Source organism: Condylura cristata, unplaced genomic scaffold, assembly GCF_000260355.1.
Source record: "Condylura cristata isolate star-nosed mole 26May11 unplaced genomic scaffold, ConCri1.0 scaffold00001, whole genome shotgun sequence".
Classification (NCBI taxonomy): domain Eukaryota; kingdom Metazoa; phylum Chordata; class Mammalia; order Eulipotyphla; family Talpidae; genus Condylura; species Condylura cristata.
Window position 1 is genome coordinate 51,113,687 of NW_004567102.1, and position 22,942 is coordinate 51,136,628.

Sequence of the window (22,942 nt, forward strand, 5' to 3'; positions counted from 1 at the left end):
AGTGGGGCCGGTGGGGAGCCGGCCGGCGGAATTGCTGTCTAGGTTCGGCTCCCCGGGAAGCGCCGCGCCGGGCGCTGCAGCAGAAGGTGCGACCCCCTGACCTCTGACCGGGCCCACGCTCTGACCAGCTCTTGTTCAACAAGTTCAAGCTGCTGGGAGAGCTTAAATAAGAATTAATCTCTTAGAGATCGGGATCACTGCTTGCTCGGCTTGCGCTCTCTCGCAGCGCGGCGCGGGGACCAGGACTCGAGAGCACCGAGTCGCTGGAAGGCTGGCGGGGGGGCCGTGGGGGTGGAAGACTGAGTCTGGGGGTGCTCTCCGCAATCCCTCTGCTTGGGAGAGAAGTAGACCGCGAAGGCCGCTGGGGTAGACCTGCAGGGTGAAATCTTGGCGCGCTGCGCGCATACACACACACACACACACACACACACACACACACACCCTCAGTTCCTATGCAAATAACTGTCGCTACAGACGCTTCTCCGAAGCGTCTTTGCTTTGGGAAGGCGGCTGTGGGAATCACCCTCCCTGTGGCTGGTGCCCCAGCAGACCGCAAGAAGGCCGCAGGAACGCCGAGCCTCGCTCACATCCCATCCCAGGCCCCAAGTCCGCACACAGCGTCCTCAGCTATAACTTTCCGTAGGTAGTTGCAAAATGAATAATTACTCACCTCGGGCCAGATCCAAGTTTTACCCAACAGACGGGGCACGGGACCAAGAATGAGCCAATTCACATGGCCATATCCGGCGCGCACAGTCACACAAACACACAGCCACCCAGTTTCTCCCACGAATCTGTCTGGCACTCTGGAGAGAAGGAGGAAAGCGTTTTGAGAAAGCTCCAGCTCCCCCCTCCCCTCGCCATGAAATATAATAATTCATCTTTATTACAAGAGCAGCTCGGTCCTCACCACCACGCACCCGCAGAGCCCCAGTCCCATATTCACGCTCCAACTCGTCAGCTCTGAGAGCGCCTGCATTTTCCTTGGGAGCCGCTTGGAGGTTCATTAATATCATTAGCATTTAACCCCCCTCCCTCTCCCCATCCCCTCCCCGCACATGGCTGACGTCAGACCCCGCCAGGAGTTGGGGGAAAAGCTAAGTGGGCCAGGGACGCCCTATTCCCCTCCCCGCGGCTGCCTGTCAGAGCGCTTCTGGAGATATTACAGGGGACCCAGCCCGCAGCGACAGGCACAAAGTCACGGGGTAATGAACTTCTGGGACCCTTTGCCGCTGGGTGCGCGGCTCTCCCGGGATACCCGGACCTGGCCGCCTGTTCCGTCCGAAGATTTTGCAGCTATCTAGTTTTCCCACACGCCGCTCGGGTTCCGGCAGCGCCAAGCCAATCTGTCTTGAGACTGCGGTTGTGTTTTCCTTCTTTCCTCACAAGACCAACGGTCTCTAGAGATTCGTCCATATTCTGCATGCCTAATGTAGAGGGAGAAATTGAAGACTGAGACAGGAATGGGGAAAGAGAGGGATTTTGCCCTTTTGGCTCCATAGGAAGACCATTTTCGTGTCTCCATCTCTGTCCTTCAATACCTTTTTCTTGCTGCCCTCCGCCCCTCTTCCTCGAGCCTGTCTGTCTCTCCATTTGTCTGTCCATGCTTGTGTCTGTATCAAGCAACATTCCCAGCAGCTGAGGTTTTGCAAGAGCCGGGAAGAAACTTAAGGATGCTTAAATTTCCACTGTGGAACGAATTCTGAGTGCCCGGGGAGCAGCGCAGCGCCTCACCGACACCCACCTGTCCCGCCCCGGAGCCTTGCAGGCTGGAGGGCGGCTGGAGAGCAGCGGCGCCGGGCGGCGAGGCGGGCGCTGCCGGTCGGGACTCGGGTAGTGCCCACCAACCGCTCCGCCCCGGGGCCGCCAGCATGAGCAAGCCGGCCGGATCAACAAGTGGGTACCTTTCGGGCCGTTGTGGGGATCAGGCGCGCCGCCGGGGGCGGGCGGGACGCGAGGCCCGGGCGCTCCCGCTCAGCTTTTGCCGCTCGGAGCCCAGAGAGGAACTCTAACGGCGTGTGGGCTTGGGCCCAGCTCCTTGCGGACCGTGAGTCGGAGCGTTTCGTGGTGAGGGAAGAACAATTTCGTTACCTCAGGGTGGCTTGATTTCCCACGCTCTCTAGTGGGGCGGCTGCGACCCGTGCAGCCCACCAGTCCTGCGTGTTGCCACCACTTAGCTGCCAGTTGCTCGGAGGGTGGGGGGAGCGCCGGGGGCGGGAACTAGGCCGCAGCTCCAGGCAGCACAATAATACAGACGCTCAAAACTCAGGCTCGAGCGCGCAAAAGCAACTCTGCGCAAAGCGGATTTGAATGGAATGTTTTGCGCCTCGTTTCTAGTTATTTCAAATAATCCTGCAAACTGGCAAGCAGAAAAAAATTTAAAGTCACATTTTTCCTTAATCCTAAATCCTCGTAGGTCATAACTGGGGAATTTAAAGTATGGAACCGCGCTAGCAAAGAGAGCAACGAATCCCTAATCCTAAGGACTTTTCTGCCTAGTGGAAGCTAGGCAGAGGCAGAAGTGTGCGGCCTGTTCTCCTCACGCGTTTCTCTCTTCCCTCAAACTTCCTTAGTTGCTGGTTCTTCCTCCGAAGGCCAAGATACGACTGACCGTTAGCCACCCTCGATGCCAGAATGCCGATGTACTACGAGTACATTGCGTGCAGAATCCGAGAGTGCAGGCCTGAGCCGGCTTTGGGCAAGCACCACTACAGCGTTCGAATGTCCCCGGGGCATTTCAATTCCCGCCTTCCGGTGGCCCGGGGTTACAGTTTCCAAGGTCCAAGGCAGGGGGTGGTCGCTGCCACAGTGCCCACATCCTGGGGTACTCCCGCCGCCCTTGTTTTTTTTTGTTTTTGTTTTTGCTTGCTTGTTTTTTGTTTTGTTTTGTTTTCTCGCTTTTGGTATTTTTGTTGCTCTGTGCTTTCCTTCAGCCCTCCTCCCCTCACTCGCCCTCATTGTCATGAGTCTTTGAAAGTTGAGAGAGTCCGAGATACTTCTGAGGACTGATAATGAAGTCACACTAAAGTGGGATGCAGTTTCACCTCCTCCCAAACAACAACCCCAAAAGTGGGTTGTTTTCACTTTGTCCATTTTGCTTGGATTTGGTGGCGCCTTTAAAAAAAATTAGAGTATAAAAAAAGGGACAGGGAAACGCGTTTAGACCCAGAGCCGAGGGAGGGAAAAAAGGAATCTTTAACCACAAGCAGAAAGCTGAGTTGATCCTTGCGCAGGACCGGAGTTTGCAGTTAGCCTGGGGCGGAGGCTAGTCCTTGCTGTTACAATCTCTGGGAACCGCTGCGAGCTCGCTTTTTGTGGCCCATGTTCCCACGTGTGAGGCTCTTTCTCAGGAAGTGCAAAAGATAACCTTTCATCCCGAACTTCGGTTGCAAAAACCGGAGCCCCCCAGCCTCGGCAGGCCTCGCCAGGCCTGTCGGATGACAGGCCTTCACCTTCTTCTCTGGAAATAAACAGCCGCGGACTCTTGCACCCACTTAGTGTGCAAAAACCCCAGGGCGGGGTGGGGTGGGGTAGCTTGAAAAGTGAGGCTTTGGAGTTGACCGAAGGGGCGGGCGCTAGGCTGGATTCCCTGGGGGTCGCGCCCGAGCTCTTTGGACTAGGAACCGAGCGAGCCTTCGCACTTTTTGGGGAAAAGGCACAGGGACGCACTGGGGAAACTTGGACGCTCTCTAACTCCCCAAGAGTCTGAGCTCGACCTCTGAAACCTCGAGCCCCGGCGCGAGTCTGGACGCCGCTGCTGAGATTTCTCAGGCCCGCAGGACAGCAACCCCCACGGGCCGCGCCGCGACAACTAGGCTCTCTCTCTCATGACTGATGGCGGCAGCGAGGCCCGAAACCTGCTGCTCCTCTGCCCTGATGGCAAGGAGGTCGGCGCGCAGCCGGCAAGGTCAGGCCGAGCCAGGCAGCAAGGTCTGCAACGCGCGTCTCGCTCGGCTTCGCACAACTGCTGAGCAGCGATGTCACCCGGGAGCCCTCCTGGGTGGTAACCAGACTCAGGCCAGTAACCCCTGCATCCTAAACTAACTTCTTTCAACAGTCTCTGATGGTAATTACAGTAATCGAAGCTGCCATATATCTTTAGGCAATTATGACACACAAAAAGCCCAGAGGGGACCCCCTGTCGAGGGAAGTTAAGAACGATTTTCCAGCCTCTGGAAACTCCCGCGAGCCTCACGTCGGAGCTCGCTTAGCGAGCTTTGCAACAGGGTCAAACAGCTTTTCTGGTAACCCCAAGTCACCTTAAAGTGGTTGTGTGGTGGAGTCTGGGACCTAGATCCGCTAAGCTGGGAATTTTCACGTCCCTCCATCCTGCGTCCCTCCCGCACCAGGAGTTGATGCTCCAAAGTCTGCACGGAAGCATCGGAGACACCCAGTCCTGGCTGCCTGGGCACCCCTGGGCAGAGGTGAGGGAAAGGGATGGTCCCGGAACCCCGCCTCCCAGTCTGCGAAGTTGGTCCTCAGCCCACACTGGTCCACCCTGGACCCCTTAGGGGTTCCCTAGGGACGTGTATCCCTGGCCTCTTCTCTGGGTGGGAAACGGGAAAAGAAATCCCACCACTGCTCCTGCTCGGTCCATGCACTCCTCTTGGCATCACCAAAGGGGAAGAGGATGCAAGGACCCCAAACATTGTTGCTGGACCCCAAACATGGACCCTAAGCTCTGTCGCAGGGTAGGTGTTAGACAGGGAGAAAGGTTGCAAAATACGGGAAACAAGTTGAGGGATTTCAAAGTGACTGCAGTGCAGGCCAACTTGCTTCTCTGGCTGCTGGGCAGCTCTGAGTTCCCTTGGGAGCAGTGACAGGCCACAGGGGGTGAGGAACCAGACGCGGGGAGGCCAGTCTGGTTCTCTCCAACCCTCCCCGCCCCCCAACACAACTTCTCCTCCCACTCTGTTGGAGAGGGGGCGCTGAGGCGGGCGGTGGTCGCCGCGCCCTGCGCCGCCCCAGTTGGCCTTTGTCGCCGTTCGAATTCCCATGCTACTCTTTTTGACGGGTCACTGGTGGCTCTATAGGCAGGTGCTACCGCAGGGTTGTAATTACTCGGGCCGAGCCTGGTGGCTACCGAGCCCCCCCTCTGCAACCCGACCGCCCGCGTTTGCTCTGCACGCCCCCCTCCCCACCTCCAGCGGCCCATCCAAAACCGGGACCCGGGTGTTCGCCCACCTGGGAGCCTCAGAATCTACTTCCTCCGCCTGAGGCGCGGGGTAGGGCTCCCGGACGCGGCGCCCTTGCCTTCCCCCACACCTCTTGTCCAGTTGTTTCTACAGCAGCTTCTCTGCACCTCAGCCTAAGGGCGATACCCAAACCCCGCTCCAGAGAGCAGCCGTCGAATTCCCTGCAGGCCGGAGGCCCCCCCAACCCCAACTGGAAGCCTTCGGTTGGGAAATGAAATGTCAAGAAATTAATTGTTATTAACAAGTTTTATTAACCATCACCATCCGTTATTATTAAGTTGCCAATTAAGATAACGCTTTATATTTAATGTTCTCTTTGTTTGCGGGAAGAAGGATTTCTAAGTCCTGGTAAACTGCTCCAGCTTGTGGCACTCTTGAACCTTAGAGAAAAATAGTTCCCTCCCTTTTGAATTTTCGATTATTTCCCTCTTCCTAACGCCCCTCCAGGGTCCGCAGCCATTCCAGGCTTGAGGAAAATCCAGGAAAAGTTGTCTTCAGCAGGGCAGTACTTGAGGCAGTGGAAGTGGAGGGCCAATGTTGGGAAAACAGTCAAGATTCTTTACAAAACTTAGCCTCAGACAGTGGTGGGGAAAATATAGGGTGGAAGAGACCCACTCAGGATCTCATGGAGCAAGCCCGTCTGTGAGGAGGAAAGAGCTTAGGGAGTGGAGGAAAAACCGTTCCCCACTAACCTGCCTGGGAATGGACAGATTTACACCACCCTCCTTTCCCTTGCAGGACGGATGCTAGTTACTTTGGGGTGAAAATTTTTTTTTCCTAAAAGAAATCATTTCTTAAAAGCGATCTACCAAGCATTATTTTTAATAGGTAAAGCGAAACTTGGGCAATTACCACTACCCTTATTATCATTAATAATCCTAGTATTAGCATTACAATAATAATCCTAATAATAACCACCACCCGGCAGCTCAGAGAAAACTCGATTGCCTTCCAGCTGCCATCCCTGGTTCCAGCCGTGTTTGTTTTTCTTCTTTCCCCTTTTACATTTCAAGTTTGTCTCCTCGCGCGCTCACTAACAACTTTCTCTGTTAAATGCAAGAGCGGGGGAGGGAGGCGGCCCAAACTTTTCGCGGAGCAGAAAGGCAGCGGCGGGCCGTGCTGCCGCCCCGGCCTGCTGTAATCTTTTATTCCAAAATGGGTCTCGGCGATTAGAGCAGACCCAAATACATGTAGCGGTGCATGAATAATGCTCATTGTAGGAAACTGACACTTGCTCAAGGAAAAAAAGTTTGGCTATAAAATCACTTCATTATTTGCTTTTACCGCAGCTTCGGTGCTAATCCCTTCAGAGGTCAGATTGCTTAGCATCTCTCTCTCCCTCTCCCCTTTCCTCTCCCTTCTCCACCCTCTTCTCCTTCTGGCCCCTTCCCGTCTTCCCTGTTATTTCAGGCCGCATTTTAGATATCCCCTGTAAAGTGTGTGGTGACCGCAGCTCGGGGAAACACTACGGAGTCTACGCCTGTGACGGCTGCTCGGGTTTTTTCAAACGAAGTATCCGAAGGAATAGGACCTATGTCTGCAAATCTGGAAACCAGGTATCTTGTCAGGGTTGCACGGCTCGGCTTCCCTCTGCCGCCTCCCCCTCCTTTGTTCGTGCCTAGGCCTCCTCTGAGTCTTCCAAGCTCCCCTCCTTCCTCCGCAGAGGCCATTTCGCTTGGGAAAGAGGGAAGGAGGTAAGGGAAGGCTGATGAGTTTGCAGAAGGAAGTTTGAAATCCCTTTGCCTCCCTACACCCTCCATCTCCCTTTAATCCTCTGACAGATTTTGACACTGGGCAAGGCCCACACCAGAGGCTATAAAGCCTACCCGGGACCTAAGGAACTCTGGAATCTAAACCACAAATAGCAAAGGGCCATTATAATCTGTTGCTTGCCCTTGTTCCCTGCCCCCAACCCAGCAGCACCCAAGTTCAGTGTTCCCATTGCTGCCTAGATTAGCAGAAGTAAAAGGCACAGTATGGTCTAATCAAGGTTGAGACCCAAAAGTGAATGTTAGCCATTTGGAACAGAGAGGAGTGCTCTGCCCTTTCAATGTAGGCAAGCAGGACTGCTGTAAGTGGGCTCTGGGCCTTCAGTACCCAGGTGATTCTAGGTAGGCCTTGTTGGAAAAGGGCACTGTGAACAAGAAAAGAAGACTTCCAGGGAGTAACTGGCCCCCTCTCTAAGATGTCCAAATTTCCTCTTTTTCTGCTTAGAAGGTGTGCCTGGTTGGTTGTATTTTGACCTTAAATAGGCAGATGCCTCAGAGAGACAGGGGTTTCAGGGCACAGCTGTGTGTGAGTCAAAACTTCCACAATACCTGAGTAGAGGCCCTTGACTCAGTAATGGTCTTATTTCTATCTACTTTCCTTATGTCTACCTTCTGGCACTTTGCCTTCTCTTTAACCAGGCATACAGACCCTTTGCACAGAGCCCCCATTTGACTCTCAAGTAGACCCTGGAGAGTGCAAGTCAGAAGTCATCCCTTGGTAACCAAGGTAGAAAATGTTTTCACCAATTACTATATCTATACATGTACATACATATATATTGTATAGTGCTAGTGAATTCTTTTTCTGAAGACTTGTCTTCTTGTATCAATTTCTGATAGATTTGAAATAGTAGCAAAAAAAAACAAGAAAATACTTGCATCTGGATAGATTATTTTGAACTCTCCAGTCCTGTTTAAGTAGTTACACAGTTCAGTATCCACTTTTAATTTCACCCATAGAGACATCTATTATATACTCTTAAGACTCAATCCTAATAGCTGTGGGTCATCATATTTGAGTAGGCATCTATTTAATTATTTTTTTACATTTATGCATTGCACCAAATTGGGGAGTGAAAATCTCAGATGTTATCACTGATATTTTCAGTAGGATTGACTATCAATTCAAACCTATTGATGTCAGTCCAAGTACTTGTAAAGGGTGATAATAGACTCATCAGGCTTGGTGGTCCTCTCCTTGCACAGAGAATAAATGGATTGATCTCAGATGCTCACATTTCTCCCAGGCTCCAGATATTTACATACGTATCACCTGCTTTGAAGACATTCTTATAAAGGAATGGAGTTTTTCATTTTGCATTCTGGAAGGAAAATAGTTGAGGATAAACATGATTGCATTTAGTAATAAATCCCTTAAAACTTTTTACCTGAATCTATTAACACTGGCCAGCAAAGATGCCCTGAAAAATTTACTCAGGAACCCAGAACTTTTTATTCTAAGACTAGATAAGTGATATTCCAACTTAATATTGACAGAAATGAGGATAGTTAGACATTGTTATGAATCTCTATCGTACAATTTATCTTAGACGAATCAGTATATATATATATATATATATATATTTAAGATTTATTTATTTGTGCATACAGAACTGGGGTACAGACCAGAGGCTCAGGGGTGGTGAAAGGCTTCACCAGAGACAGAGTGGGGAGCAGTACACTGCTGAGGGGAGCAGTGGGCTGGTCAGGAGAGGTCTGCCAGGCCATGTGGTCACCTCCAGGGCAGGTGGGAATCTAACTCATGCGGAAGTGGTTTTAGATTCTCAGTGCTGTGCTTTAACCCACTGCGCCACCAGGGAGGGCCAAATCAGTATATTTTTAATCCAGAGAGATGTAATCTCATGAAACTATATTTCTAACATGTAATTTTCCCCTAAGAACTATTTTTAAAAAATTATTTCAACTTGGCCCTCCCTGGTGGCGCAGTGGGTTAAAGCACTACACTGAGAAGCTAAAGCCACTTCTGCATGAGTTCAATTCCCGCCTGCCCAGGAGGTGACCATATGATATGGCAGACCTTTCCTGGCCCGCCCGCTGCTCCCCTCAGCAGTGTACTTCGTCGATCTGCCTGTTCTGCTCCCCACTCTGTCTCTAGTGAAGCCTTTCACCACCCCTGAGTCTCTGGTCTGTACCCCAGTTCTGTATGCATAAATAAATAAATCTTTAAAAAAATTATTTCAACTTTAGACTATATGAATTTATAAGATTATGATGCCAAATAAAAATACATTCAGTTTGTTCTTTCTTCCCACTGTATATGTAACAGCAGCAAATCATTTAAACACAGGAGAATACAGAATTCTTACGTATTTTCTGTATACAAAATGCGCTTATAGCTCTCACTATGTATCTATGCATATATTCCCATGTATAGCAGCACTGAATTAATTCCATGAGAAGTTTTCTCTATAAATTTCCTCTCTGAATGGACAATATTTTCCCAGAAAGTTGCATTAGGTAAAACATTTATTTTCTTATGCGGCTCAGATAAATTTTCTAAAGCAGCAATTAGAAATTTTCCCCTTAATCAGTTAATTGTGCTTACATTCTCAGTCCATATTATCATTTTGTCCCATATCTCACATTATCTTTCTGGTCATATTGAACATGGTGGGCATGTCTAGACTTTTTGCAGACTTGGTCTCTTGCCCTGTCTAGGCCTAGCCCTCTCAACCATCCTGCAAGGAGGACCTTCAGGGGATGGCAGTGTTTCCCATGAATCCCAACTGAGGCTAGTTTTTGTGTGTGTGTGGGGGGGGGGGGTATGAAACACTTTTTATTAACAGCAAGCCAATGTTCATACTCAGGATTTTGTCAGCTTAGAAAGATTGTTTCCCCTTTTCAGATTAGAGAGATCTTTTCCCTCAGGTTAACAAATGCCATCCCCAAAGGACTCAGAATATTCTTAAGAATTTTGGATATGCAAAGCAGTAATTTTCAGTGAGGCTAGTTTTTAAAACAACTCTCAACATGCTGGCTTCAAGAATAAAGACAAGAATGAGGAAAGAGGGAAGTAAAACTAAATGGGAGAGGTGTTTCTGAGAGATAAAGTGGGCCCACCCAGAAAATGACAAAATGAGGCAAACTTAAGATCTGAAACCAGGAAGAATAGCTGGCGGGAAAGAGAGATTGCAGGGACACGGGCAGATAAGTCCCCTCTCCACAGACCTCTGAGGCCTTCTCTAGGACAGGTCGCTGTCTTCGGTCCTGAAAAGCCTCGCACCAAGACTTGGCGAAAGTTTAGCTTGTGAGTTGCGCAAATCCTGCGCTTCTGATGCTTCATCTTCTTGTAGGAAGACTTCTCGTTCGTTTTCCTAGCGCCAGGAGTTGGTCCGCTAAAGTGGACCCAAGAATCCCAGCCCCATTTCTACCTGGTCCTGCTGTACCAAGACCCTTGCATTTTGTGGACCCAGGTCGGTAGCAGGGTCTGCTCCAGTCCCCCGCTCACCCCCACCCCCACCCAGACCGTGTCTAGTCTCCATTTCGGAAAAACTTGAGGACCGCTGACCGCCTGCGCTCTGTTCCAGGGAGGCTGCCCCGTGGACAAGACGCACAGAAACCAGTGCAGGGCGTGTCGACTGAAGAAGTGTTTGGAAGTCAACATGAACAAAGATGGTAATCAGCACATCCTTTTATTCTTCTAATGTTGATTGGGTAGTAAGTAAATTATATGTACAGAAAATACATGGCACTCCTATGCATGTAAATCATCTCCCCAGAGCTTCTTTCCAGATGCTGGGAATTGGCCTCAGACTTTCAGTCATAGCCTTCCTATCTCTCAGCATAAGCCCTTTCCTGACTCAGTGAACTCCCCAGCACAAAAGCCAGGCCCATATATGAAACTTGCACCCCACACCACTCCCTGGAAGTCAGCGTTCTCAGGAGTCCCGCTCTGTTGGGACCTCACCATTTATTTTCTCATAGGGTCTTAACTCCACTTCTTACCTGCTTTACAACCCTGGGTGGGCGACCCCGAGCCTGCTAGTCTCCTGCAGGATCTCAAGGTCTGGAATAGTTTCTGGAGAGGAATTAGTAGGCGCTAGGGGACACATGTTAGGGGAAGAAGGGGAGACACAAAGACATGGAATTCGATGCAGACTCCAGCCAGTTCACAGAGATTTGAAAAGCAGTAAGTCCACTGTGGTCATTTAGGCTTTTCCAGGACTTTTGGTTTTATAGAATTAGGGCAGCAGGCTTCCACTTGCCGGTGTTTTAGACACCCAGCTCCAGGCTACTTTTCAATACACCAGAGTAGCAACTCACGCAGCAGGTTTCTTGGGCTCAGAGGGCAACGCAGGCTTCACCCGTGTCTTGGCTTGGCTCCAGAGCACCCCAGGCTGGCAGAGTTGGGGGTATGGTGGGGAAGAAGGAATGGAGCCACAGAATCAGGTAACCTGGGAGCCAGGTGGCAGCTGGTTCAGTCACAGCGCTCACTGGGAGCGTTCCTTCCGCACAGGAAGCGGGAGGGAAGAGTTCAACCTGTGGAACTTTGTATTGACACACATTGTCAAGCTTGAAAAGCAGAAGATTATCCTGAATTCATTTGTTTGTTTAAATTGTTGATAGTGATTGTCACATCTCCCCTGCCTTCCTCCCGCACAGTCTGAGATAGGCTCCCCTCAGGCCATCCCCCAACATAACCCCTGGGGGCCCTCTTGGGCTGGCCAAACAGTCTTTCCCTAGGGACTGGTGGGGGAGTAGGAAAGAGGACTAGTCCTGGGGTGGTGAGGGAGGAGCAAGTCTGCACAGAAACATCGTTTTGTGCAATGCTCCCTCTTCTCCAGGTTGCTGACAAGGATACTCCCCAATCCTGCCTGGTTTCTCTGCAGTCTCCTTTGAATGGGGAGCAGCCCTGAATGGCAAAGAGACCCACTAAGTCTTGCTTGGGGGTTGACCATTATCGTCAAGCTTGGGCCGACAAGCCCAAGCTTGTAACATACACTTTGTAGGCGTTAGATGGAGTTTTGAGCTCCCCTGGTGCTCACATTTCTTTTTCCTCCTCCCTGGACCTCTTGGGTGACTGTGCCTGCCAAGATGTGGCATTTGGCACTGGAGTGCCCAAGGACTAAGTATCATTAAGTCCCTGATCCTGAGCTTGTGTCCTTCTGCCTTTCTCTACAGCTGTGCAGCATGAACGGGGGCCCCGGACGTCCACCATCCGCAAGCAGGTGGCTCTCTACTTCCGCGGACACAAAGAGGAGAGTGGGGCAGCAGCACACTTCCCCTCCGCTGCGCTGCCGGCCCCGGCCTTCTTCACTGCAGTCACGCAACTGGAGCCGCACAGCCTGGAGCTGGCCGCCGTGTCGGCCACCCCAGAGCGGCAGGCCCTCGTGAGCCTGGCTCAACCTACACCCAAGGTCAGAGCCCTTGCTGGGCCCAGGGAGACTTGTACTGACTGAGCAGAGGGTGGGAAGGAGCAAATGGTTCCTTCTGAACTGGACTGGAGTCAGCCACAACAGGCACCCCTCCATGGCAGTGGGCTTGAATGTGCATCCAGCCAGGGATGCTCAAATCTGAGTATGTACTTAAGTCACTGTGTGGGCTGGCCATGAATATGGCCCACCCCCACTGTTCCTCTCAACAACTTTGAAGTGAGGCCAGGAAACTGTACCTTTAAATGAGAGAGTAGCCTAAGTGTCCCTGGAGACCAGAAGAACAGAGGCTTGCTTTTAGAAGAAAGGACTTGTCTGAGCCTGGCAGAAGAACCCCAGCATCTTCGCAGATCTCAGGCTGCTTAATCTCTTGAGCAAAGTCATGCAACAGAGAAAAAGTGGCGCTCACCCTATTAGAACAGCTTGAGGAACCTGGCTTGCTGGCCCCTCACTCATTCCTGAGCCTCAAGGATTTACACCACGATGGAGCTTGTACTAGCAGGGCCACTGGGGAACCCCAGCCTGCCCCCTAGGAACTACCCTTCTGGTTTCCAGCTGGTTCCTACCCAAAGCCTGCACTCCAGGCCCAGAGGGGCGCAGGAGCTCCCTGAGAGAAGGGCCAGCTGCAGTCCCACGCTCCAGGGGAGCCAAACACCTGGGCACACACGCACAATATTTAATATTGCTTTCTTACCCTTGATGTGTATAATAAGCTTGGGAAAGTAGTGTTATGAATATGTTGTCAGTTATGAATGGGAATGCTCTGTGAATGATTAAGATGTCTAATTGAAATATTTCCATAATATACTAATCCTTTCTAAAAATACTCATATGCATATTTGTGTTTGGGATGCCTATTAATTTATACTTTTTTCACATCTATTTTTATTTACACAAACGCAAGCAGCTCTTGTCTAAATTGGGAGACAGGCCTGGCACTTGGCTCAGCCTGAGGAAAATTTGCTGCAGAGTATTGAAAAGCCAGATGCCTTTCTGGGAAGAACAGGCCCCCAAAGAGTAGGAATGGGCCTCTCCCCACAATTATTATTTCCTAGAATCTGTAGATGTAGATGTTTCTTTTTGTTCCACCTACGGCAACTGCATGTTTAAGCAGAACATCCTAAAGCTTACTTCTTGCCCTGTTCTAATGAAAAAAAATTTTAAAATAATAAATAAAGGATGATTGGGTCTTCTTGTAACCTATGGCTTCTCCCTGATGCTTGTCTTCTATCCTGCTCAGTACCCTCATGAAGTGAATGGGACCCCAATGTATCTCTATGAGGTTGCAACAGAGTCCGTGTGTGAATCAGCTGCCAGGCTTCTGTTTATGAGCATCAAGTGGGCTAAGAGTGTGCCTGCTTTCTCCACGCTGTCTTTGCAAGACCAGGTATGTCCAAGGAGGCTCTCAGGTGTTGGGGAAAGGGTTTGGGAAAGAAGTAACAGCAGTCAGCTTTATGATTAAGTACCAATGCCAGGGGTCCAATCTGAACAACAATGAGAAAAACTATTTTTAGTAGCTTCTAACTGCCTTCCAAAATCTATAGCTCTGGGATCCTAAAAATACAAAATGATGTTATTTTATAGAAGTTGGATCTGGTCTATGAAAAACATATAAGAACTTTACCTTCGCTGTTCAGTTTAATTGAAACATCAAATTTAATCACAAAATTTAAGAATCTTAATGATTTTTGAAAATTTTAATAAACATTGTTTTCTTAAGAACATTAAAACTGAGGGGGAAAAAAGGTGATGAGAATATTCTGGAGATTTCCAGATCTAGCCTGCTGCTTTTCTATCCGCAGCCTTTTATTGTCATTGTGAAATTCAGTTTTGGCCACTGACTTATCAGCATGTAGGATTAAAGGGGTGCATAGCCTGCAGGCTAGGCTCTCTCTTGACTCTGTAAGTGCTTTTAGAGATTTTGTAAACAAATAGGCATTGTGCAAATTCTGTGGTTGTAAATGACATTTGCCAGGAAGAAAAGTGCCAATAAAAACTGCATCCTACCCAAATCCAGGAGTTTTGTTGTTAGGAATATCAGCAATGGCTTCCGATAGAATTTGTTTATCCTTAAGGGAAAGAAAGAAAAGTGTTTACAACCAGTGACTGTCCCCAGTGCATGGGTGGAAATGAACAACAGAGTTTCCCCCAAGGCTAATAAGCAGTTCCCAAAGCTAAAGATTTGTTTCTTTGATTCATACTATATCTAATTAAAACATAATAATGCCCCTGAATATGAAGTGCATTTCCTACAGAGAGGTCTGGTAATGTGCTCAAAACATTAATCTTCTAGCAGGGGATGTTCTTTTTTTCATGGCCTGACCTTTCAGACATGACCAGAATTAGATACTGTTTACCTTGTATTTGTAAAGTATTTTTTTTTCTGTAGTTAATGAAATAAAACTTAACACCATTTTGAAAAGTAAACCTTTTGGCCCAATTGTAATTTTGGTCATAAACCTTCATAATTCACCTTTTAACACTCCAATGGAAGTTCTTTCACAGGAACCATCCAGAATTCACTACTTTTTGGGAGATTTTTTTTCAAAAACATATTTTTCAAGATGGTTAGGTTTGACCAGGTTTAATGGTTGGTTCTAACCATTAACTTTGTGTGTGTGTGTGAATTGGCTATTTTTTTTCTCAAAACAAGTATTTGTAGACTCTTTAATCCAAACAAAATTTACTTACTGTCTGCCACTTAGCCCTTCGGTGGAAACCCTTCAACAACAAGCAAACTGCAGTGAAGTGGAATCCAGTATATTAATTTGGAAAAGGAGCCAGATCTTCATTTTAAATATTCAGTAACACATTTTATTAGAATGAAAATGACAAGCACCTTGATGCTGTCCACTTATGTGTCTCAGAAAAATCAGGCAGTGAGATGAGGTAAACTCAGCAAACCCCGATTAACATAATTACACCCTGATTTCCCTGCATGCCTCTTGGGAATTAGTGATCTTTCTCTCTAGCTCCCAGCCCCCTCAACCCTCCAGGGAGATGGAAGCCCAGGTCTGCAAGCTTAGTCTGGAATCCTCAACCCTGATAATATCAGCATTGCAGATGAGAGGCATCTGTCTGCTGAGCTCCTGGTGGCATTCATTGAGCCCGGGTCTGGGGAGAAGTTTCTAGGTGGACAGGAACAAATGCTAGGACAATAAGAGTAAACCCTTTTCCTAAAGAAGCAAAGTTTGGGCGATTGGAATGACTGTCAACTGCATGTGCTTATCTATAGGCACCTTTTCAAAAAGGAAAATAAGGGGGAGAAAGGGAAAGCTAAAATATTCAGAGGAAAAATGACCAAGCTAGGCATTTAAAACACTTTTTTAAATAATGGAAATTAACATATTGAAATTGTTTATAAATTTATAAATTACACACTATATTATATTATACATCTATTGTATGACAGCTGATGCTTTTGGAAGATGCTTGGAGAGAACTGTTTGTTCTAGGAATAGCACAATGGGCCATTCCGGTTGATGCTAACACTCTACTGGCTGTATCTGGTAAGAATTGCACAATTTAATGACTTTGTTGTAGAAATTACCATAAAAATACATTACTGAAAAAAGAACAACATGTAAAGAATAACAAATTCCTGCTGAACAATAGAGTATACCTGTCATTTATAAATCTATATTTAAATGCAAATAATGTTGTTTTGTTGTATTCATGACTGCTTGCATTGTTATTTAAATGTAAATTACTGTGTTTGTTATCATCCAAGAGAAGATTTTATATTAACTTTCATACAATATAGCCAGTTTACATGGAATCAAATATCTTAGAGTGACAATTGAATAGATATTGATATCAGGATTTTGTCAAAAATCAATATGAAATTGTGGAAATGCCTTCATATTAGAGCATTTATACCATATTTTTTATTCTAGGCATGAATGGTGACAACACAGATTCCCAGAAGCTGAACAAGATCATTTCTGAAATACAGGCTTTACAAGAGGTGGTGGCTCGGTTTAGACAACTCCGGTTAGATGCGACTGAATTCGCCTGTCTAAAATGCATCGTCACTTTCAAAGCTGGTAAGCAGACATAAATCCTGCTCTCTTCTCCTCCAGTTTTGCCACCTCACTCATTCAACCACCTCAAAGTTCAGACTGACCCTTGCAAACAGAGGTGATGGTTTTCAAGGGTGCTAATTCTCTTAGTCTGGTCCTAGCTTTGATAGCCTTGGGTACCTCCATGTTCTCCTGCTGGCCATCCACTTCCAAAGAGGTGCTGTCCCCATCTATATCCCCTGTGCTGCCTGTCACTCTTTCCTGGTCTTCATTTGTAGTTCCCACACACAGTGGCTCTGAACTGAGAAGTTTCCGGAATGCTGCTGCCATCGCAGCTCTTCAAGATGAGGCACAGCTAACACTCAACAGCTACATCCATACCAGGTGACTCTTGTTTCCTTGAATTTGTACTTAAGAAAATTGCTTCCATTGTAAACATGTGAGCGGGTAGTAAGAAACCAGGTCTAACAGTGTGACTAATTATCCTGTTGCCAGCCAGTTAATTTAGCTTAAAGTGGTGTCCTCACCTCTTTCTCAGGATGGGTGAGAGGAACAAATCAAATCAGATTATCAAAATGAAAGTGTCGCTAGGAACACGACAGCTGTCCAGTCTGAAGAAGTTGATCTGTCAAAAATAGTTCAACATATTTGTGGGTCCGGACCCAGACATGGAAAGGTCAAAAAAAATGAAGGCTAAAATGTTAGGGTTGATATAATAGCGAGTAGTCATGTCATCCTTTAAAAAAGGTAAGTGCTTTTCTCTGGATGCTTTTTCCAAATGAAAGGACCAGAGAACTTTCTAGAGAGGTACTGTTGACCCCTTTCATTCTGTTTGACTTTGGGGACTGCTATCTGTTGGGCTTACTTTGATCCATAACACCCACCAGGTTACTTCAAGTCACACACGGCCCACTAGCAGAAGCTGTCTTGTCCTTATGTAGAAATGCTCAGCTACTGGGTACCAGCAATACTGTTCCTGGTCCACCAAATGGAAAAATCCACCCACAGGCATAGACTCTCTGATTCCATTTCTAGATGAACAAAAGCAAGGCTGGTAGTAAAGAGCTGTAGAACTTAACTAACTTAAGTTAGGACTGTGGTAGATCTGAGGGTAGAATAGAGTTACTGTTCTCGTTTGTTCTCTGCATTGACTTTGAAGGGAAACCCATGAATGTTTGCCTCTTTGGTCTCAACATCACCCACAGATAGTGTGGGAAGTAACTAAATCAAATGGGTTAATGGCCTCCCTCCTTGAAGAGTCAAAGAAATCCAAGTCAACTGTGTCCACTTGGGGTGGTACCACTTCTGCTAATATCCCCCCTTGTTTTCATTATAAAGCTTCTTTTGAATACAAATGAATAAAATCATCTCCTACCCAAGGATTAGCATCAAAGCTACATTGAATTTAGTGCATGTATTTATACTTTTACAAACTAAGGTGCCATGGCTTTTTTTTTTTTTTTAAAGATTTATTTATTTATTCATTCATACAAGGTAGCATGTAGGCCACAGTTGGTGAGGGAGTGGGGGGGACGGTTGAGAGGATTCACTAGAGACAGAGTAGGGAATAGAAAAGGTGGAGCTACTGAAATATACTGCTGAGGGGAGCAGTGGGCAAGACAGGAGAGGCCTGCTGCACCATGTGGGTCACGTCCCTGGCCAGGGATTGAATTTGTGCTGCAGTGGCTGTGGATAGCTTCATAGTGCTGCATCTTACCCCTTGCATCACCAGGGAGGCCCCAGTGCCTTGATTTTTAAGTGTAAATCCATATTGACTTTTGGAAAGTATATGGTAGATGCTTAATATTTGTTCAATACTGTAAGATTATAAAGTGAAGCAGTACATCATTTAGACACTTCCCCCACTAAAGACAAACTTGTGTCTTGTAACTGACTTTCAACATTTAGAACCATCAAGGCACAAAGAACAATCCAGTTTTTGACTCAACAAGCCTTCCCTGAGTACTCACTGTGTGGGGGGCTCCTGCTGACAATGTGGATGTCACAGGACAAGACATTTCCCTTGTGTTTATGGCAGGTAGGCAGAAGTGGGACTCATTTCAGACTAAATAAAAGAGAAACAAGATGGAGAGGAGGAAAGAGGACTCTAGTGGGAAGGGGTGAGGGAACATCCAGAAAGGCTGACTGATGGAGGAGGCAAAATGTGGACTAGCACAATTTCAGAAAGGGGAGGAAGTTGACCGCATCAGTAAGGGGGAGTTTGTTGTGGAGAGGCTGACAGAGAGGTGAGTACAGAGACTTAGGGAAGCCCTGATATACCAGGAGGTGCTAATGGGGAGAATTAAACCCCAAATTAAGAAAAATCTATTTTAGAGGAATGCAAGTATACTAATTCTCCACCACCCTCAAAACAAGGAAATTATTCATGGTAGGGAGACATCTGCTTTGACAAGGAATTCTTTATCATAATACTAGCTACAGCTATAATTTAATATTAATATCTAGAGTCATGCATGTGACAAAACTGACTATGCCTTATTTCTTAGCTCCTTCAAATCAGTGAACATTCTCCTCTAGCACTTTCCTGTCTAGAAAAATAAAATCTGAAATTGAAATGAGAAGTTAACATTGCAAACTGAGCTAATTGTACATTAATTGTTCACATTGCAAACGGAGCTGATTGTTAGCTCTGTAAGCTATTTCTCTATCTAGGACATAAGGAGAAAGCTAGGAATTGATGTAGCACACAAATTATAATAATAACTGAAGATCAAATACATGAATCTGTGACAGACCCAAAACACCTGAGGAGTAAACTTTGTTATTAATGGCATTCATCTCCTTAAAAGATCATTTTGAGCTAAGTCTCTGTGTGTGTGTCTCAAACACACACACACACTCACACATACACACCCATCACCTTGTTATTGTTTCTGGGTAGTACAGTACTCCACACCTAATAGATAATTCTTGTTGATTGACTAGCCAGCCCCTTCCTGACTACAGAATAAAACAAGTGGGTGAGTAGGTAAGTGGATAATCTATTCATAGAAAATCAAGAGTTAATTGCCTATGAATTCTCCAAATACCCACTCTTCCCACTCTTTCTGAAAGAAGTATTTTCCCACAGTGGTTTCTCACCATGAGAAACTTCAGCTGTTGGATGGATGCTCAGGCATGGCAGAGGTTTGTCCAGACAGCCTTTACCCACACCCAAGACAGGACTGTCTACTCTGCTGATCCTGAGAAGGGAAACAGCTGTGGAACAGAGTAAAAGGCCAAGGTGATGCAGGTTTTAGGCTTACTTTCCAGGAAATATAAGAATTGCTTTCAGCAAGGCGAGCAAGTGGTAGAATATAGGAATTATTGTTGTTAATAATTAAAGATTTATTTATTTATGCATACACGAGCTGGGATGTAGGCCAGTGGTGTGGAGGGTGAGAGGATTCACCAGAGACAGAGTGGGGAGCAGAACAGGTGGACTGACTGAAACATACTGCTGAGGGGAGCAGTGGGCGAGACAGGAGAAGTCTGCTGCACCATGTGGGTCAGCTCCCTGGCCAGGGATCAAACTTGTGCTGCAGTGAATGCAGATAGTTTCATAGCACTGAGGCTTACCCCCTTATGCCACCAGGGGGACCGGTATAATTTTTTAGTGTAGCTAAGTTTCACCATCTTCATTACATTAGTATATGTGGTGGTCCCTGTCCTTGGGTTGTGATGAAGCTGGGCAGTGAAAGAGCCAAATGAACTCTTACTGTGCCCAAAATGAATTATCAGTTTAGAATCAGGTGGAAGAAAGGTGTCTTCATATGCTCAAAGCTAAGAGACAAACATGAAAGTTGCTTACCTGGACTCTGTTTGCAGGATGGACGAATAGAGTCATTGGACAATTCAACTCAGTCTTCAACTACCTGACTCCTATGAAGGAATTTGATACCTGTCAGTGTCTGCTACCTGGTGGCCACAGGCTGAGCCCTGCTGTCACCGATACACATCTCTGGAGCTTAGTGTGTTATGTGCTTTTTTCCCGTGGAGGGAACCTTGCCTGTGAAGGGTGCTGGTACCTGCTTCTAAACTATTGACTGAAGAAGCATCAGGGCTACAATAAGGAGGTGGCTTATAGGCATCTAAAAGCAGCAGCAAATTAAACTTGCAATCTGAACATAGATGTATGTTGGACATCAAGAGAGGAAATTGTTAAGCAATTTCTCACATCTTTAATTATATGCCAATTTCATTGACATGAAAGTTGGGTGGCACTGCCTTTAATTTGCAGTGTAATAAGGATGGAATTATTCCTCAGAGTGACTAAGTATAATGCCTGAATAATAATTTGTAGAATTGCTTTAAAAAAGAATCCATTTTATTTGAGGGAAATATCCTTGGTAAGGAGACTTAACATTCAGAAAGAGTGGGTGCTATTGCACGGTTTATGATTCATCATAAAGCATGGTTGTCTTCTACACTGGGAACTCTGAGTGTATTGTTTGACCTAAACTTAATTCCATGCTTCTTAAAATTTGTTTTTCCTCCAAGCAAAATGTAACCCTTTTGCTGACATAAAGACAGGCACCATGGGATTTTGGCAATGATTTATGTTCTCCGTGCTTCACTTCTCTCACCTGCACAAAGTGGCAGTAGTAGCTATCTGGGACTGTGTTACTGGATAGCACCTTCCTAGAGACCCAGTGAGGAAATTATGCTGCAGATGGTATGTGTTCAAGTATGAAGTATTAATCTCCACTAGTAATGGATCTGATCTTGCTCTCACTGCTTCTCATATTCTAGATATCCCACTCAACCCTGTCGCTTTGGAAAACTCCTGTTGCTTTTGCCAGCTTTACGTTCTATTAGCCCATCCACTATTGAAGAAGTGTTTTTCAAGAAAACCATAGGCAATGTGCCAATTACAAGACTGCTTTCAGACATGTACAAATCCAGCGATATCTAAGCCCGCAAAGTACCCACTTTTCAGGATGGGACAGTATCTGATGAACTTTTACCCACGGAGGACAAGCCTCAACTAACAAACCCTTCAGGAAGCATAAGCCTGGGAACAGCCTGTGTAGCCTTCAGGAAAAAGATGTCAACAGGCAAAAAACAGTTCCAGTAGCTGAGACCTGCTGCCTCCACCAGGGTGGGGCAGCCCAGCAGTAAAGGGGACCATATAACAGAACCACCTGAACAGAGAGAACTCTCTGCTGGGGAGCCCTCGTGGGGGTGGGCCGAGTCAGGGGCTGCCTGGCCAAGCCATCTTGCCTCTCACCTGGAAAATGGGGCTGAACTCTCAAAAACTGCAACACAAGTAGAACTCTCTTTTCCTGTTTAGCACATAAAGTTGGATAAACAAATGTAGCTCTGTACGTAACATCTTACAGCAGCCCTCAGAACTATCCCATGTTGGAGAATTCCTTTAAAAAACAACAGTTATGTTTCAAATCAAAAGTTTTATCAAAGTTCCCCTTCTATTGTAATATGTCATGAAGTGGCCTTCAGAATTGAGTTAATACGTGAAAGGTAGCTGATGCTGTGAGATTTGCTTTTTCTCTATATTTTTTCTCTCCTCTCTTTCGTTCTTCTTTTTTTAATACCATAGGCCAGGCAACCTTGTCAAAAGAATTGGTGGATGCACATGATATTCTCACCAGGACTTCCAGTTGGATAAAAAAATAGAAGAGCTTTACTAAAACAACACAAGTCAAGGGAGGATGAAAACAGCAAAACCAAATAAAGTGGAGACGAGTGATTGAGTGAGGCAGATTTCTGTCCCATTAACACAGTGCTGAAACCAAAGGCAATGAAGGGCCACACTCGTGTTTCAGCGAGTCACACCAGACAGTAAATGAATACAGATGGGGTGAAAGGAGATGAGCACTAAGAGGTTTCTTGATCGATCCATTGCTAACAGCCGGAGACTCTTCAATGCCTTTCAGAAAACTGGTTTCTAGTAAAGCCTTGAATGCGCGCACACACACACACACACACATCATCATCCTACACTATAAGCTGCTCCTTTGGTATGAATCTATACTTATGGAAATGTAGAAACAAACATTTAAAAATAGCTGCTGTACTTTTCACATTTTGATTTATTAGGTACTAGCACTGAGGAAAAATATTCAGCACTTGGACTATCATAGGATGAGTAAAACTTTTCTTGTACAAAGTGAATTAACTGATTTGTGAAGTTAAAAGGTTGTACTCATTGTATTTACAAAGAATAAAAATATATTGGATTTAAATGAACTCTGCCTGATTTCTTGGCCTCCCTCCCTAGCTGGTTCTCTCCCACCAGATACAAGGTGGCAGCAGCAGCTGGTGTGAAACTGAAGCTCCGAGTACTCCAGCCTGAAGAACTGAACTACAAAGGCAATTTCCTTTTTACAGTGAATCCCATTTGTAAAATGATGAATAAAGAAATAAAACATAAGATTCCGTTCTCTGCAGCTCTCAAATGTAATTGCATCTGTTAGAAAAATTGCTGTGTGAGGAAGAAAGAGGCCGATTAACAGAGTCTTCATTCACTCACTCTGTCTCTAACCCTCTTGCCAACATTTCAGTCCTGACCAGGAACTTGAAATCATATAATGATCGAAAAG

General features: G+C 46.5%; 1 protein-coding gene across 1 annotated transcript; it reads left to right on the forward strand.

The window, feature by feature from the left end:
- The first annotated feature begins 1,155 nt into the window (after positions 1-1,155).
- NR2E1 (nuclear receptor subfamily 2, group E, member 1) lies at positions 1,156-22,589 on the forward strand. Its single transcript, XM_004673748.2, has 9 exons — positions 1,156-1,896; positions 6,606-6,751; positions 10,513-10,600; positions 12,107-12,342; positions 13,598-13,744; positions 15,770-15,866; positions 16,254-16,403; positions 16,658-16,763; positions 21,132-22,589. The coding sequence occupies exons 1-9, from the start codon at positions 1,872-1,874 to the stop codon at positions 21,292-21,294; spliced, it is 1,158 nt and encodes a 385-aa protein (XP_004673805.1). The 5' UTR covers positions 1,156-1,871; the 3' UTR covers positions 21,295-22,589.
- The last annotated feature ends 353 nt before the right edge of the window (positions 22,590-22,942 follow it).

Bases quoted from the DNA above. Each gene is read 5' to 3' on its own strand.
- NR2E1 (XM_004673748.2), top strand. From the start codon at position 1,872: ATGAGCAAGCCGGCCGGATCAACAA. The intron at 15,867-16,253 runs GTAAGAATTGCA...TTTTTATTCTAG, and splicing joins CACTCTACTGGCTGTATCTG to GCATGAATGGTGACAACACA. The intron at 16,404-16,657 runs GTAAGCAGACAT...CTTCATTTGTAG, and splicing joins CATCGTCACTTTCAAAGCTG to TTCCCACACACAGTGGCTCT.